At 38.9% G+C, this 18,923-nt stretch overlaps 1 protein-coding gene across 2 annotated transcripts in view; it reads left to right on the forward strand.

The window, feature by feature from the left end:
* The first annotated feature begins 4,533 nt into the window (after positions 1 to 4,533).
* Positions 4,534 to 18,923, forward strand: part of SNCA (synuclein alpha) — a 59,926-nt gene continuing 45,536 nt past the window's right edge. Inside the window, exons 1-3 of one of the 2 annotated variants that reach the window (XM_072334829.1) lie at positions 4,534 to 5,254; positions 6,610 to 6,755; positions 13,137 to 13,178. In XM_072334829.1, coding sequence (XP_072190930.1) covers positions 6,635 to 6,755; positions 13,137 to 13,178 — 163 coding nt within the window. In that variant the 5' untranslated portion in view covers positions 4,534 to 5,254; positions 6,610 to 6,634. Of the gene's footprint in view, positions 5,330 to 6,609; positions 6,756 to 13,136; positions 13,179 to 18,923 lie in introns of both variants that reach the window. The other variant, XM_072334830.1, reaches the window with a different exon arrangement.

Below are 18,923 nucleotides of genomic sequence, written 5' to 3' on the forward strand. Positions count from 1 at the left end.
AAGTATGCTGCTGTCTGAGTTTTGCACTTGTTTGAACAGTTTGCTGGTAACTAACATTAGTATCTAATTAAAGCTGCTGCTTTCCTGATGCATCTCTTGAGAAACGCTGCCATCCAGGTAATTAATGTGCTGTGACTGCACTGGCTCAGAGACCTAGATTTGAAGCAGGCTGCTTCAGAACATACTATGTTATCATTGACCTTGGATACTTTCACTGCTGGCTTCTATCTGAAACAGGATTTGAGACTAGACAGGCATCAGAGCTGATCCTGCATGACAATTCCCACTTCACTAGTATTAGCACAGTCAGTTATATCAGATAGGGCTAATGTATTACATCGTGTGTGAGGAAGAGAATTTGTTCTCTCATTCACAGTCAGCTCAGTGGTGCTACATAGTGGGAAACATCCTAAAGAACAAACAGCATTGACTGCCAGGGATCCTTTGGTCGACCTCATCTGAAGTACTGCGTGTCTCTGAGTAGAAACGCACTGCTGCTGTGTTGGCTTCCTTACTGCTTGAGCTGTTGCTTTTCAGAGTATGGATTTGCTTAAGGTCCCAGGGGGGTGGAGCTGCTTTCTACACAAACACTGAATATCTAGCCCAGACAAAGTCATTAATTTGAGATGTTATCGTTGCTCATGTAAAATGTGTTATTTCTGCAATTTCAACCTTGGCTGCAAGTAAAGGAGTAGAAGGCTGGGTTGGTTTTGCTTGTAATGGTGATGGTGCAAAGTTGTGAGAACCCTCATTCCACTGGTTAAAGAGCTATCAGGATTGTGTCAATTGAGCTGGTATTTATGAGGTCTGAGGTGTACTTCAGCCTTCTCTAAATATGTATGTAGCCTGCTCCAAAAGTAATGCTTCCAGTTTTAATATGTTGGCCAGCAAGGTCAGAAGTGAATGTGGTATGATGGTAGAAGTTGAGCTTTCTTGCCAATATTCCATTACATTTTGATGCTGTGCAATAGATGACAGCAGAAGGGCAGTCTGACAAAACTTTGTCTTACATGGAAGTCCGTATCAAGCAAAGGTGAGGAATTGAATTCCTCCATGAATTGCACCCACTGACATTCATCAATGTTTGCTGAATGTTTATGGAGACCAAAAAGTGAATGTGAGCACAGTGAGGCAGTAGGTTGTGTGTTTCAGCCATAACAACAGTGACATGAAAGATAAATATGTTCCAGGTGACCATGTAGACTTTTCTGAGCATAGCATGCAATCTCTTCATCATTGCTCCTAAAAATACATAGTTAATTGTGGTGACTCTATTGAAAAAAATAGTGTTCTGCAGTCAAGAATTTACCAAAGAGTGTTACTGTGCTCTTTGTAGCTTCCATGGATATGAGAAAGAATTACTTTTGAAGTGAAGTACGCATAAATACACATCGGTACACACATGCTAAAGTGTATACTTGCTTCCAATATGATATTTTGGCATATACATTTGTCTCAGTTAAAACATTTTAATATAAATACTTACCAAATGTTCCCTCTCTCTTATATATGTACAAATATGCATATATATGCAGGTAGCTATGCTTATGTTTCAGTTGAGTAAACATCACTGAAAACACCAAGCGTGGCAAATGCTTGTAATGAAGTATTAGGCTACAACCAAAACACCTGTGATCATGCTAGGTATTTAAATATATATATATATTTGTATATTATGTATATATATATTAAGTCTCAGGCTTACCTGAATATAAATGAGAGGCTATCCTCCATGTTTTTGAAACTACATATTTCTGAGTTCTCAAAACCTAGCACAGCTGAGAAGAGCAACATTCCTCACAGGGACCCGAGATATAACAGAAATGCAGATGTGTGATGCAAGAGCATGAAATTGTCCTGAACTCTCCTTCAAGTCTAAATACAGACAGTAACCTCTCCTTTAAGAAAAGCTAAGAATGAAATATATTTGCAGAGAAAAAATGCATTTTTACACAGTTAATGTATTTGTGAAATTAAGGCAGCTTTCAGATTATCTGCAATCGATAAAAAGACCCTGCAGTGGAATAACAAGTGTCACCTGCAAATAACCTGCCCGTTTCCTAACATTTTGTATTGTCACCATAAACTAAGACAGTTTCTTTCCATTCTGCAGCTTCTCAGGTTCTCAAAGTTACCTTTCTTCTGAGTAACATCATATATCAGTGCTGTGGTAATATGGAGCACACGTGAGTCACTCTGCATCAACAGATGTAGAAGTGCTTTCAACTTACTATTTCAAGGGGACATCTTTCCAGTGTTTCCTCTTGAAGTTTTACATAGGCATTTTTTAACCTAAAGACAGCATATACTTGATCGGTTTTACTCTGCAATGTTTTTTCAGTTGCAAAAAAACCACTATGGTGTTCAAAAAGTTTTGTTTCTGACTTGGAAACTGATCCCTCTTATCTCTACTACTCTGTATTTGGCCACATGATTTTATTAACCAACAAGCTGTTACTTTGTCTAATAGTGGAACTTCATGCCTCTGTCTGATTGTGCAGTGCATGGAAAAGAACATTATTGTGCTGGGATACAAACAAACATGCTTCTTTAAACTTTGTAGAAAACATATAAGGAGTGCAATGTTCTCTCTTTATTATGAAAGCATAGTAATGCATTTAAGCTTCCAAGCCTCAGAATTAGAAAGAGAATGCTTGATGGACTGGCTTCCACTGAACCCTAAGTGACGCGAAGTATTGCAGCAGTTGACAGTAAAGGCAGTATGTTGAGTAAGTGTGAACAAACATGGAGCTCTTCTGACATCTCTGTGTCTCCCTTTAGGAGCTGGCTTTCCTTTTTTTCTCTCTGTTTATGAGCTGTTTTGTTTTTTGTTTGTTTGTTTGTTTGTGTTCAACTAGTGGGGAAGTTTCTAAGGGGTGAGGTGTAACCCTATTACAGTATGTCTGAGGTTTCCTGCAATACAGCAGAAAACCCTATTGTCATTAGGCCTTTATAGTTAATATTTTATTATTTTAGAAGCAGAACAAGAGAACTCAAGGTAAGCTCCTGTTTCTCATATAGGCATTGCTCTAATTTTTCTGCATCCTGAAAGCAGGAGGCAAGGGAGAGCCAAAGGACTGTAGAAGTTGAATAGAAAACAAGGTGCACCTAAGAGAAACCCTTTTGCTTTACTGAATCAAGCATGCTGGGGGAATGCAATATAGTGTGAGGAAGGAGAGTGGAAAGAAGAAATGAGGGAGCAGTGGTAAGTGTTTTTATTTTTGTCTCATAGATATTGAACCCAGTATTAATTGTTAGTTGGCATTAAGTAACATTCCCTGCTTGCTTTTGCTTGTGTCAATGTTTTGGGGGCTGGTTTGGCCTGGTTCTGTGACTAATGGGGTGGGGGGGAAATATGGACCCATAGCCTAGGAGAGGGAAAGGGGGAAAAGGTAGGGAGACAGACCTAAAAACAACAGCAGTAAGCTAAGGGAGGAAAAACTAAGTGACTAAATATGATATCAGAATAAAAGATAATACAATATAATACAATAGAATTGTAAGTGAAGCTAGTAACACAAACTGAGAGAATCTAAAACTGAAGGCTTTACTCTAATGCTGAAGGTGACACAGCTAGGGAGCATATGTGGCAGAGAGAAGAATAAAAGGAGGAGCATCTCATGACTTGGGAACAGTTGGATCTTTCCCTTTAAATGCAAAACAGAACAGTGAAAGTATTCTGGGATATGTAGCTCTTCTCTTCTGAGAACCAGATACCTGGAAATACTGACAATCCATGGACCTGGAGCATTAACACTTTAACTGCCAGTGCTCTATGTGAGGTTACAACATGGAATATTGATAACAAAAACCATAAAACCATGACAGCTTGTAACATTTGGGAAGAAAAACATTGTCTCTATGCAGAAAGCATATGAGTTTCATTTATGTGGATTTACTGTCTAATATTACACCTGTGTTTCACCCACAAAACTGGAAGGAAACACATCAGGTCTTGCATCATTAAGCTGGAATGTGCAGCTCATGATGAATAGGATGTGCTGCCTCATAGTGCAACTGCTGGATCATTTGTTAAGGGTTTTCAGGAGTGCAGAATTATGTAGGAATGGTTTGTGTTCTCATTCAGCACCTTCTCACACAAAGAAATACAACATTTCACCAAATGTTTGCTTGGTTAAATGTAGTAGTGGAATGAATCCCAAGAAAGCTTACCAAGCAGTAAAGAAACATTAAGAAACCTGAAAAAGAGAAAACTCTGCACTGTGTGCTCAGAACGGAAATAAAAACATGGTCCTGTCTGCTGCCTGCCTGGGATGATGGATGGAAGGTGCTTTGTGCAACTCACATCCCTGTGTCTCATCTGTACCAAGCTCTGCTTCTTCTTTGGAGTGCAGTGACAGAACAAACTGTTTTTGCAAGGTTTTGCAGGATCTGTACAGCATGCTGACTGATGTACTGATGCTGAAGGTCCATCTGTTCTAATACCTTGTTTTCCACTGAATTTGGCTTTTCATGCCTACGCTCTGCAGCAATGCAGAAAAGTGACATTGCCTTCCCTTTCTGGAGAAAAGTGACTTGTGTGTAACAGACCAAGAGGGGAAATGCAGTGGCTCTGGTCTGTACAATGGACAGTGCTATGGAGACCAACAGGTGTGAGGCTGGGCTTCTTATCCTTGTTTGGATAAAGATCTTATTATATTTTGCAGTGGGGTTAAGGCTCTTGTTTTACCTACAAGAGTGTTACCTGCCATCCTTAAAAATGAGCTGGGAGCGTGAATTCTGAGAGCATTCACCTCAAGTCACTCCGGCCTGAAGACTTACAAGAGGAAGAAAAGTAACCAAGAGCTCGGGGGCGTTTTCTGAGCCGTGGGTGAAGCGAAACAGGTGTGCTGAATTCACTACCAACAGCTTGCTCGCATTGCTTCTGAGTACTGTGATTTAGCCCCCGGGGCGAACAGCAGACAGGTGGTGCCACGAGGAGACCAAGACCTCAGCCTGTCCTCTTCTTTCCTATCCTCGCCTCCCACCCCCACGTCACGACGCATACTCGCCCCGCAGCACATTCCCACCCAGACGGGGATGGAGGCTGGGAGCCGCCCCACCGCCCCCGGCCCCTCCTCCTACTGCCCCCGCCCCGCACCCTGCCTCTCCTTCACACTCGCTGCCCGCCGCGCCGCCGTCGGGAGAGTTGGCGATGTGCTGAGAAGGGGCAGCTCCCATCAGGTCTCTCCGCGCTTCGCCCTCCTCCTCCTACCCTGCCTCCCCCTTCCTTCCTGCAGCGGCGGACCCGGCGGTAAGTGATGGGGAGTGCGTGAGAGGCTCTGCTCCCCCTGGGGCTGGGCCACCGCAGGGGTGGATGTGCGGACAGGTGCGTTGATATAGAGGTGCATTTGCTGCCCAACGTGTTCTCCTTTGGGCACGAAGGAGGGAGGGAACGGGAGGGGAAACCAACGGGCGCCGCGGCTGCCGTGTGCGGGAGCCGCTGGGTGCTTATGTGCTCACGTAGCCCTGCCCTTCTCCTCGGGTAGTCCCTATAGATACGGAGACATACGTGTGGGAGAGCCCTACGCGTTCTTTTTTCCTCCCTCCACAGGTGCCCATTCTTTTATTTAGACGGAGCCACGTAGCCATGTCTTGCTTTCTTCCCTCACTCTGCACCCAGGTGCTCCCACACCTGCTTTCGGTGCTGTCTACGGTGTCAGTGGGGCACGGATTCTGCCCTTCTGATTGCCACGGGTTAGTAGCAAGCTGCCCACTGTCTTCCTAGACATCCCTTCCTCTGGCGTAGGGAAAGAAGTAGCAGGCAGTGCTTCGTTTGGAAGGGGGAGGGGGAGAAAGGGAAGGGGCTGTCGGTGACGGGATTGTGAAAGGGATGTTGTCTTGGCTTTAATTGCTATCTTTGTGGCCTAATTGTAGCGTGGGGCTGTATAACTGCCATAGAACTCACTTGCTAGCTGTAGTGCGGTGTTATTAGTGTTGCATATTCTTGCCTTTGCTTTTTCATATATTTTTTTCCTTAGTCTTGATGCATGTGCAGGATCCCCTTTGAAAACTCAAGTGCTGGCAGAGCAATATGGGCTGAATGCAAAATGCTGGGTTACTGGAAAGCAGTTTTTTGTTTGCTCAGGTCCTTCTGGAACACTAGTGGTTCTTCGAACAATAATGAGTGAATGTTTCTCATTTAGAAGCGTTTGTGAAGTTGCTAGTTTTTAAGCTTTTCCTTTGAATAAGAAGGTGGAGCATCAGCTAATGATGGGATTAGATCTTGTAGTTAATAGACAAGAAACTGTCCTTTGGAGGTGATGGTGGTAGGCAAGGAATGGATTTGTACCTTTCAGCGAATGCAACTTGAAATGAGAACTGCCTGAGTTGTGCAGCTGAGCTCCTTTGCTTTCTAGTTATTTATCTGTTTGTTCGTTTTTTTCTATCTGAAATACTGAAAGCAATACTAGATACAGAGAGGTATGTGTATATTGCTAAAAGAGATGTAGATGGAAGTTATATAATATGTGAGTATAAATAACATTTTTAAAGTACTTTGATGTATGATCAGTTTTAATAAAATTTTCAGGCAAAAAAAAAAAAAAAAGATGAGAACCATTATTCAAAGTGTGTTTGGGTGTTGTTGTTGTTGTTTTTCTTTTCTAGTTTTGTGTGAAGAAATCCTTCAGCCATGGATGTCTTCATGAAGGGCCTTAACAAGGCAAAGGAAGGAGTTGTAGCAGCAGCAGAAAAAACCAAGCAGGGAGTGGCGGAAGCAGCAGGAAAGACGAAAGAAGGAGTCCTCTATGTGGGTAGGTGGGCAGTAAGGTTGTGCTGCTGATTGGTGTACCCTGACAGCCCAGCTCATCTGAAAGAAAGAGCTGAATTCTCTCTCTTCTCTGAAATATGTAATCACTCATAGGAGAGGATTAACTGCAAAGTAAACATGATGAGATTTGAACTCTCCTGAGCACCAGGTCTTTGGTGATTGTTGCTTGTTTGTTTGATTGCTGTTTGTTGTGTGTCATGTCTCTTTTTTTGGTTCTTGTAACTGTGTGTGCTGGTTGTGTGTGGCTACATCATGGGGCAGCATTTGTAATATCATACAGGATAAATTTGCCTGGTGGAAGAGGCCTTACAATGCAAGTTACTGACTGGCCTTATTCAAGATTTTTGCTATGGGAGGTAAATTCACAGAGTCCTGTAGAATGCCTGAGTTTTAAGCAGGATTTTAAAAGAAAAAACTTGAGATCTTGATTCTGGAACTGAGTCTAAGACATGTCAATGGCTTTTCCTAGAATAAAATGAAGACAACTGTACAAACTGTACAACTGTACAACTGACAACTGTAGAAAGGAGCTTGTTTTCTTTCTTCACTAAATAAAAATCTTCAGCAGTAACATTTTGAATGGTGAGGTGTCAGCTCCTTGTCTTTCAAAATTAACCTAGTGTTCTATACTTACTGTTGCATATCCTCAGCAGTTATTTTCCATGGCTACTCAAAGAAGAACCTTTATGGTCACTGAGGCAGTGGAGAAAATGGGAAGCAGATGTTAGTTGACTTATCCAGACTATGCGAGTACTTTGAATGGAACCTGGGGAAAGATTCTTTTCAAATCTCACATTGGACTGTTGACTGCACAATCATCATCTTTGCTTAGAAACTACCAGGCCTTAAAGTACTGTCTCGTGAACAGGAAAAAAAGCTGCCAAGAACATATGAACAGGTCATTTAAACTGGAGGAATTTCTTTTATTTTATTTTTATTTTTTAAATTAATTTCAATTGCATGGTAGTAGAATGGGAAGGAAAATACACTCTTTTCTGTGGATTTGTTCTTTTTTTATAATTTGGCAGCAGGTCAGTTCTGTAATGGATGTTGCTTGTATCTGGGGAAGTGTGTGCAAATATTAAAAAGAAGTTGAACAGAGTTTAAAAAAACAAAACAAACAAACAGATGGAAGAACTGATGTTTCTGTACATCTTTCCAGGATTCCTTCTGACCTTGCAGGTTAATGCCAATCTGTAACTACTCCACGTAGTTTAGACTACTCATTTGGAATGTATTTTTCTCCTGCTGAGCCTTAGCTAAGCGTGGTGCTTTTGCCGACAGAGATGGAAGTCATTTTGAAAAGCAGTTGTAAGATGAATCTATTTTAAACTGAGCATCTGCTCATTTTCAGCATCAAAATAGCTCTTCGTTTGCTGCACATTATGCTTGATATTAAAATCAGTTTTCAGGGTATGGCTTACTTTTTAAATTTCTTTTTTTTGTTGTTGTTGTAATTGTTGATCTTGAGTGTGGTTTTAGGGTCATTGGTTTCTTTGTATTAGAAACCTGTGTTGTGTGTTGAAACAGTCCTTGTCCCTGACCTCTTCTCCTGATTGTAATAACATCTGGAACTAGCTGTCCTCCCAGAGGCAACAGGTTTCCTGTTTGTTGTCTTCAGAGATATTTTTGCTAATGCTGAGCTTCATAGGGAGGCTTGCTATTTATTTCACAAATTAAATACCTTGGACAGCAAAGCGTTGAGCCATAGTGAGGATTTGTGCATGCAACTGCAGGGATGTGAGGCAAGAACCTTTCCTGCAGCAGATAAATGCTTTTCAGGAAGAAAGAGCTATATGCAGTTTCAGTCATGTAGGCAGAAAGCACATTCATTAGAACTGCTCCTCAAGGTTTCTGACAGGTAATGTGTCTTGGTGTATGCTTGGGTTTAGCAAGCCAAGGTTTCCATAACTGAGTTTTCAAAATGATCCGCTAGGAAATGGATCCAAGCAATAAAATTGCTGGGTTATTGGTTCCTTGGGTTCTCCAGCTGCAACTGGAAAAGCCAGAATTAAAACAAGGAGGGTAAGCATCAGAGCAGTAACCAATAGGTTCAGCAAATTGTAGTGGTGTTTGGGGACCTCTGTGCGGGCTAGGTTCTGGCAGAGGGTAGCTGAAACTGGGTCACAGCTCTGTGTCCCCTGCCAAATCAGCATGTTCAGGCTGCCCAGAACCCCTTCATTTCTGAGCTGGGGATGTCTCTATGCTTCCCAAGCACACAGCAGGGGCAGCTCTTCTCCTGAACAGCATAACAAAGACTGATGTGATATCTCTTGTTTCTGTAGGCTGATAATGTTTGCAGTCTGGAAGGTGGTTAAAAAACAAACAAACAAAAAAACAATAACAAAAACAAAAAACCCACCCTCTATAATCAGAGGGAAGGAGCAGCACAGTGTGTTAGGGATTCTAAAGGTTTCTTTCTTCCTCCTTCTGTAGCTGGTTTTTCAGATAGAAATTGCAGTCAGACAGTGAGATTCTGTTGTGAAAACTACCTGACATCTTGCAAAGAGCCTGACAAAATTAGGCTAAGAGGGTTCTCTTAGTCATTTTTAGTTTCACCAGTCATCTCTGTGGCATTCAGCCTTCCACTGCTGTTAGAAAATGAATAAGGTTTAAAAAAAAACCAACTGTTTGGTTTAGATTCCTAAGGTGCTGTGGTGCTATTTAAGAGATTAATTTAGATAGTAGAATTTAAGGAATTTGGGAGTGTAATTTAAGTAAATAATGAAAATGTGTATCTTTCTGTCCAGGTAATGGTTAACTATTATAATAAAGATTGTAAAGAACTTCTGCATAGTAAGAATCTATTAACAATAGCTACTGTTTAGGTTCAAGTGTGAAACATACAGCTCAGAGGGAGTCTCATGGAGGATTATTGGGATTCTTTTTCCTTTCCATGTGGGAGTCTTACCACCTACCACCCTGGGCAACATGATCTAGCTGTAATGACCCTGTTCATTGTAGGGCAGTTGGACTAGATGGCCTTCAGAAGTCACTTCCAACTTTTAAGGATTCTATGATCTTTGTCTGGCTTTTTAATACCTAGAATATCCTTTAATACAGTCTGTAGTATGTTTTCATTATTTTCATTAGTTTTTTCCTGAATTCCTCTACTGATGTCCTTCAACACTGACTAGATGAAATGAAGTTGTTTTGTCTTGACTCCTACAGAAGGAGCATCAGGACTTTTTTTTTTTTTTTTTTTTTTTCCCTTTCAAAGAATGACCTGTTTGTTGATTAGGAAGTAGGACTGATACATCATAAGTTCCAAAACTGGGTCTCCGTGTATCCTTCAAAAGCTGTTGGTGTGAAGCAGTGAAGAAAAGAAGTGGCAGTGCTTACCCACACTGACTTTGAAGCCAAGATCTGTAAGTAAGGATAGTGCTCTTCATGCCATCAGTGATATGCTGCTAAAGGGTTTCTCTGTGTTCTTACCAGGGAGCTAACATCTGTGCTCAGTTGATTTCTGAGTGCTTGTGCTATGTTCAGGAACAGAAATTTCCAATCTGATCTTTATAGCCATGATATACTATAGCAGAAAACAGGAATAGCTTATCAGTGGACAAGTTTGTGGCAGAAGAATTTATTGCCTTGTGCTCAGTTGGCACATGGCCTTAGAATAGATCAGTGCACTCATGACCTATTTGGCAGGATCATCCAAATTCCTTTGCTGTACTTTCTTTCCCCAAGGTTTCTTATTTTCCTTCGGTAGTAGATAATATTTGTGAAGGAGTCAAGGGGGCTAGAGGTCTATCTTGTGGAATAGTGGACTTCAGCACTCAGGAGCAAGTATTCTCCTTAAGTTACGATTTATCCTTCCGCTTGTTTGGGCTTATGTCTCTCCATTTTCAGCTCTAAGTGGTCTGAATCTCAGTAAACGCTTGCTTGATATATTTCATTCATCCCTCAAAGGACCCAGAAATGAGAGTGTTGACAAACTGATGTGATGATAATACGTAAGGGAATTAAGAGTGTCTATTGTTGTTTTGGATAATTACTTAAAGACAAAAATTGTGTGTTTGGTTTCCTCTGAGTGACTCAAATATATATTATAATAAGGAAAAATAGCATGCCATGTGCTACTATTGCTCTTGATTCAACCAAGTAGGCACAAGTCAGTGTCAGATTACCTCTCATCTAATTTCTCCGTTCTCCCTGGTTGTGCTGAGTATGATGAGGTGGTTTATTGATGTTTTGAAAATAGCAGAATGAAAGACAGGTAGTTTCTATAAGGAAACAGTGTGGATGACTGCTTTCATTCAGTCCCAGCCAGGAGCTGTCCTAACAAATTCAACTGCTGTATTTATAGACCTGTTCTGGCAGGTCCTAATGTTCTTCTAGGTCCTCTTGTAGCTCTGACTGAAGAAACAGCTACTTCCATTCAAGTGTGCAGGAGTTGAATATTTAGCTCTAATAATGTTGTAAGCTCTGGACCACAGCTTAGCTGGTTATTTATGTAAATGTGTTTGTTCTGTACAGGTCAGCAAGTTGTGCTTTTGCTAAAATAAAATCTGGCAACAGTAAGAGACTGGCATTTCTAGACTAGCTGTGCTTATAGCAGTGTTATGGGAGGTAAGAATCGGCATGTGGATATTCCTCTGAAGGATAAGTGCATTACAGAGGTCCCCAGGGAGTTCTGTCATACCATCTATCTCCCACCTTCATCATTCTCAGCTCTAGGGAACTGCATACTAGCTATTTACAGGTATGCATTTGCTAATGGCTTGGATTGCAGGCAGTAACTTCAATGAGATGAATGAGACTTTGGTCAGGTCTACAAATAAATTTAAAAGTACCTTGTTAATGTCAAATGTTTGAATAGATGTGCCGTAAGCCTAAAATGGTGTTTAGTCCCTTTTGTAGCAGTCAGTGGAACTAGTCATTGCTTAAATTCCACATGTATTTTTAGTGCTGTTCAGTGCATGTGGTGCTGAAAAATTGAGAATTGAAGTCCTAGGAACAAGACTGTAAATATTAACGCCTTGGATTTACCAAAATGAATGGTTCTTCCAATAGTAAATGCTTTCACTGAGAGAAAATGAACAACTCATTTTTAAAGAGAAAAATCAAAGTAAAGGAGGAAGGTTTCTTAGCTACGCAACTTGTTCATTATCTAAAGGAACAGGAAGTCATTTTACTTGATGCAGCAATATTATTTAATTTTATAATGGAATAAAGCTCTTGCTCGTAGATGAGAGTCTTTTCAATGTTTTAATCAATCCAGTAGTGCCATAAATACACGGTTTTAAGCTCTACAAATTGGCACTAGTGGCGAATGGTATTGTTGAATGAACTAATATGTTATCTCAGTGTTTATTTATGGTATTGTAAAGAATTATGAAAAAAGTTGCTTTCTTCTAATGTATTTCTGCTAGTTTATCATTATCTCCTCATGTGTTTCTGCTACTATCAGTTTGTGTTTATATATACTTTTATGTAGCAATACGCTAAAATTATGTAGGTATTAAAGTGGTAAGTCAAATACTAATTGTACTGTCTGAGATACTGTGTGACATGTGAACAAAAAAATCATAATATACAATCTTTTTTGGTAGTTAAAATAAGTCATATTATCATTATGTTTTTACATGGGCATTCCAGAATGTGGCTTGGTCTTCAGGGTGGCAGAATTACATTGCTTAAATAGGTCTTATAATATTTCTCAGTGTTGCACAAGCTCAAGGTTTCTATCTGCAGAATCTTTCTGTTGATTATTCTTGCCTGTGATAAGGAGAGCAGCAGATTAGGTGAATCTTGGTTTGACCCCTTTGGCACTTTTAAGTACTGTCTGCTACCTAATGTTTCCCTTTCAGATGGTTCTTTGTCTAAATCCAGCCATTTTACATGCTTCCAGTGAATTTATCTACTAGGTCTTTCTGTGGGCTCAGTAATGCTTTTTAATTCCCTAGAAACCAAGATTTGAACAAGAGTTGTTAGAATTTGCAAGGATCTTCTGGGAACTTGTGCTGTGATCATCTAAAAATGCATGCATGAGTCTCATTAGGATGTTAACAGTAAGATGACTTCTGTGCAGTTGTCCCTGTGAGTTTGTGGAGTGTCAGACTTCAATTACATGACTTCTAAGAGAATGGCAAGGAAGTCAGTGTACAGGGAATGAACTGCGGAAGTGTTTGCAGTATTAGCACTCTTCTGTAGTCACTATGTGTTCAAGTAGCTGCTCTTAATTGATAGTTTTAACCTTCTCTGAGATGAAATTTCTCTTGACTTAATTTCACTTGAATTAATTTGGAAATACTGCATGCAACTGTGTGTGTTCTGTCTATTCACTCAGCCTTATTATTCATCTTGTCTTTTCCAGTACTTAAGAACAAGTATTTTCAACTAAATATTACTCTTTATTTAGGTTCCAGGACCAAGGAAGGAGTTGTTCATGGTGTCACAACAGGTAAGACAATTATCTCTCCATTAACCAAACCTTACTCTATTAAAATTTTGTGCATTTCTTTGTGAGCACACAAATGTCTGAAGGATGGTAAAATGTAGGGGAAAAAAAAAAGGGGGGTGGGAGGGGGAGGGAAGTGTGAAGCAGTATTTATTTAAACTGCATAAAGTTTTATGTTTTACAGTGAAATATTTAAGTCGTTGTCTATATGTCAGGAGGATTTTCTAAGCAATATTCTAAATCAAAGTTAAGCCATACTAGTGGGAGCAAGGTGGCTAGCAAAACCAGATTCCAAACAGAAGGAAACAGCTTGCAGTTGTAGAAGTAGATAAATCAAAGTTATTACTTCCTTTCTGTTCTTTGTTTATTGCCAAAATATTCCATGTAGGAGAGTTATAAGCTTGTAGACATTAGAGGGGAAAAAAAAAAAAAAAAAAAAAAAAGCATTAGTTTTCATGTGAAGAATTTCTGAAAGCCTGGTATGTTTGTCTAATTCTGTTTCCTTGTGATCTGAGGATCCCACTGAAGACTAGTGGGATCTGGAGGAGGGAGTGGAGAAGATAAATTCCACTTAAGGAGAGGGTTGTGAAAGGTATTGTTGGGAGGGACTTGGGTATAAGTTTGAAGGATGTTTATCTGTTGAATTAGGACCCTGTGGAGTTAGTCAGGACATAATGCTGGTAGAAGATAAAGAATTAATGCAACAGATGAAGGAGGCAAATAATCCTTTATATAGTAGAGGCTGTAAGAGCTGGGTAGGAAGGCAAAATTGCTTGGAGGGTTTGCAGTTAAGGCCAAAAGAAGTGCCAGCAGCTTGTCTGTGCAGTAGTCTTTTTGACAATTCACAGCTAAAGCCATGATGGAAAATGGGAGTTTCTCCTATATAGTTGTTAACTTAGCTCTGCAGTGGAGTCATTGCTGCCAATTGCAGTCTGTATGATTATACTCAAGCTACCATTAAGCTGGTTGCCTCTGGTATAGCTAAGTGTAACTCTAATATAGCGTTTAGCTATACTGTGATGGTCTGTGCCTGAAGAAAATTCTCGTTAACTTAATACCTGGTTACTGGTATTCTTAGTGGTTCTTCATCCTTGTCTGAGAACTGTTTCCAACACTGCACAGATAGCGATGTTTTAGATTAGGTCTTACTGAAACAACAATATTGGACATACCCCATCACTCCCTCCACTCCTAAAAGATTACTGTGACTCATCAATATGTCTCCCAAGAGCTGGCTGAGTGGGAAGATAGGAGGGAAATAGCTTGTAGGAATGAAACATGTTTCAGAGTTTTGATAAACTAATTTGAATTTGTCATGGTTTGGAAGATTTTCAAATCTTTTTTTTTTTAACTGCATAATCTCTCAGTAGCAACTGTACTTTCAAATGTTCAAGTTACTGCTGGCCATGTATCTTTACGTGGGTACTTTTACACCAAACAGGAGTAAATTTGCATTTCAAACTGATCTACAGGGATCATTTTATTTTTATTTTTTTTAATACAAACTGAAACCAGTAACCAATAATTTGGAGCAATTAGTTGGTGGCAGAATGAATGGAAATATTAAATGCAAATGAAGTGCAGGAAAAATTGAGCTGACCATAATGCACTGAGTAGAATGTGTAACTTTATTCCGCAAAATATGAGACTTCTGGAGATCTGTAGAAAATGCTTGGTCAAGAAATTTGCTGTGTTTCTCCTCTTAAAAATAAATAGAATAAAAATGAAAACAGGAGTAGAAAAGGGTTTTATTTTTTCCTTTGCTTTTTGTACAGCCATGTTTATTATTGATCTGTGCTCATATAGGTCAATACAAAGAATAAACTGTAGTTAGATTTTACTTGACAGTACTTAATATCACATCTCAAATGTTTGAGAGGCAAACAAAGTGTATATTTAGGAGCACAGCTGATCAGAATGTTTCTGACAGGCCTTCAGAACTTAGCTGCAGGCTAAATAAGTTTATATCCTTGTTAAGAGGTTTGAAATCTCAGCTTCTCAGACCTAAATTAAGGGAAATATTCAGGAGGATCATTACTGTAACCAACTGAGAATTGCTGTAGAATAAGATTTGAGGCATGTATATCCCATATGATCACAGATGTGGGAACAACAATAGATAACACTTGCACGCAAGTTAACAGTTTATTTTTGACTAAGCTGGGCTTTACATCAAAACAGAAGTCAAGGCTATGTGCACATGTGAGAAACTTGAAGTAATGATTTTCTGTAGCAGGCTAGCTTAGTGGGTGATTCCTTTCCCTCCATTTTTATCTGATATAATATATGTAGTGAGACAGGAAATTTAAACTAAGAGAACGAGATTTTTGACAGATTTGAAGATATATTAAATTTTGTTCTGCGTGATATATAACAGACTATAAATCAAAGCATTGAGAGAACACATCTGTTCTGTGCTATGCGTATAAGTAGGATGCTCAACACTATCACTGGGAATTTTAGGCAAAAAGTTCCTCATCTACTTTATGAAATGAGTAACTCAAGGCTTGAAAATAATAGTTACTGTGCCACAGTTTGTGTAATTTTGACTCATTTCAACTGGTTGAGAGGAGTTTGGCTGTTGAATGACAATGAAAAATGGACAGAGGGCATGCAGAGGACAGAGAGAAGAGAGGACCTACTATGAAATTCAGAGAGCATGATTTCTAAAATGGAGCAGTATGGACTTGGCAGTATAAAAACAGGGGATTTGCTTGGACATAGAGAGGATGAGCAATAAAAGAAATAAACCCATGAGGTGCTGTTCTGGGAAGTAGAGGACGGTAGGTAGAAACATTTGGATTCACTGAATTGATGTTTTAATTTACAATGTAAAGATGCTCTGAAAAAATGCTGGTGAAGTCATTCTAGAAATCAAATCAAATTTTTTTTTAATTATTATTATTATTATTTTTTTCTTCATATGACTAGGAGTTTGCCAGTTCTGGTGATCTTAATACATGCTAGCATGTTGATGTGAAACTCAAGATGCATTAATGCATTTTTCTGAAGAAAATTGATTTAAGAAGCTAGAGACATTTGAATGCGTAATAGAATAGCAGATCTAAATGAAAGTGTTTTCTGTTGTTCAGTCCATTTTTTCCTACTGTTTGAGCTCCAGGGTCTTGCTAGTTTTCCTATTCATAGTTAGCTTCTGGTGTAAAACCCTCAAAGTGCTGATCAATGAAACATCCTTTTCAGTCAGTGGCTTTCCAAACCTGGAAATTAACAAGGTTTAAGGAGTTTCTTGCTTTCAAGTATGACCTGATTTTTTTACCAGGTTTAGTCACTTCAAGATGCTGCAAAATGAGGATGCCTGGCTGTGATTCTCAGGAATACTGTGAGCTTGTTATTTGTCAGGTTACCCTTTCTCAAAACTTACAAAGAAAAAGAAGTGTTGCTTGTTGGTGTTATGAGGGTATGAGCTTGTGTATCTGACTTGCCTGCTTAATTAACATGCTTATAGGCCTTGACAAATGTGTAGGGATTTATCCATCTTGCTCATCTCCCAAGAATAAGTGCCTATAAATGTGCAGCATCCAAGATGGGATGTTTTCAGACTGTGTCCCAGTAGTTAAAGTAAAGCTCTGGCATGTAGAAAAGCTCAAGGCCAAAAAGCCCTCAGCCTCAGTACTACTACCAGATGTCAGTTTCCTGAAGTGTGATGAAAAGACAGTTTTAGCAGTTATAAAGAAGCAAAAGTAGAATGCAATTCATATTCTTATTCACTGGTATTCCAGTTGCATTCATTTTGTCTGGTACCTTACAGTAAATGTATTAACTAAAGAAACCGTGGTTTACTTATGGCTTCTTTATAAATGAATTTTTCAAGTACCTAGGGCAATCTTATTGTCTGACGTACATCCTGGAAAGTATATTTAGTAAGAATTAATGTCATTTTCATCTATGTGCAGTGATCCAAATAGATAAGAACAAGTTCTTGTTTTGAATTGTTCTGAAGATTGTTAGAAGTTTACTACCTTGTTGTCTATGATGAGGAAAATGAAACTTTCAGCATTAGTTATTTGCAGAATGTGATAGTTCGTACTAGAACTTCCATTTCAATGTTAGTCTTGGTATGGCAATTGAATCTCATTCCAGAATCCCTTATTCCACAGGTGGACACAAGTAATCAGGCCACAATGCAGTAGAGCTCTTCAGAAGTCAATTTACTCTTTTTCAGCAGCATGATGCAAAGCAGACATCAATTTGTCAAAGACTTAATGGCTTAAAATCATTGAACAACCTGGTATTCAGTTTAATTTTGTTAGTTGATACGAACCCCTGCATTCAGAACTAATTAATATGCACTTAATGCTTTTCCCTTGTTACTACTTAGTGTAAGCAATAAAACTTGTAATACTGGAAACCTATTTTGTTGTTTTTCCACATGTCACTGGAGTTATGAAGCTAAAGGTTTATGAAGTTGGAGCTTATTTACAAAATCATTGTGGTAATAGGAACGTTGGTAGTGTTTTCACATTCTTTAGAAACTAAAAAAAAAAAAAAAGCTTTTCCTACTAGTACTAGTGCATTTCCAAACCTGTGCTGTGTGCATAGTTTGCTTGATTTACATCAATGGCTCAGAAAGGCAGTACTTTACTAAAGAACCAGCTTACTGGTATTGTACCAAGTGATAAGCTGTAATGAAAAATAACAGGTTAGAAATTTGTCAACAGTTTTGGATGCCTAGAAATTCGCACTGTTTTGTGTAGTTTGTTTTTTTTCCACACTAATTTGGTTAAAATGAGAATTAAATCATTTGCTTCCTTTATCTGTCAACAGATATTTATTATTCAGATCCTGACACAATGCAACCTGAGATGAGATTTTACTACCTTTCTAGCCTTTGCAATTATTTAATATCAGTCATAGCAATCTATGCAGCATCCCTTCTGATATATAAAGCTGACACTATTTTTTTTTAGGAGTTAAAGAAATCTAATTTATCTGTAGGAAATCATTTCTTTGCACATTTAAAAAAATAAAAAAGTTTCTGAAAGGTTAGCCTGTATATCAGGTAAAACCCGGCCTGTGCTCATATAGAATGCAGAGAGAGTTATGAATTCGTTTTATGGGTCAGATGGAACCTTGGTTGGAGAAAATACAAGATTAGTTAGAATAACAAAGCTTCGTGCTGGATATTTTTTATGAATAGTCCCCTGTTTAGATAAGTAAATGCAATTTTTAATTTTTTTTTTCTTTTTTTTTCTTTTCTGGAAAATCTGGTCCTGTTACTTGAAGGCATGAATTCATTCAGTCTCTTTACTCTTAGAGGGGTTTTTCTGTAACGCAAGTTGCTGTCAGAGAAGAGCCCTTGGGAATGAATGAGCAGAAAGAATCCAGTAATACTCTGAAAGGTAGAATGTCGGCCACTGATGTATATGTAGGCTAAATGAGTTTTTGTTTCCCTAAGGCATTGAAGTTAGTTACTAATCCAGTTTGCTTAGGCATTTTTGGCATTCATTCTTTTTGTAGTTTGTATGTTATGGATGGAAGGATCAGCAGTGAGGCGGAAATCTCAGAAAATCAGATAAAATGCTGTATTAGAAATTCTCTGGTCAAGCAATAGTAGTTTTTCTTATTAGTCACGTACTTTAAAAAAAGAAAAGTAATCAATAGCTTTTGAGTCTACGGTTTAAAATAAATGAGTCTTCTATGCCATGTGACATGCTGTAGGGGTGTTTGAACTAATTTTAATGCATTTCCAAACTGTGCTATATGAAGTGAGCTAATTAGACATTACAC

Source organism: Excalfactoria chinensis, chromosome 4 (genome assembly GCF_039878825.1).
Source record: "Excalfactoria chinensis isolate bCotChi1 chromosome 4, bCotChi1.hap2, whole genome shotgun sequence".
Lineage (NCBI taxonomy): Eukaryota > Metazoa > Chordata > Aves > Galliformes > Phasianidae > Excalfactoria > Excalfactoria chinensis.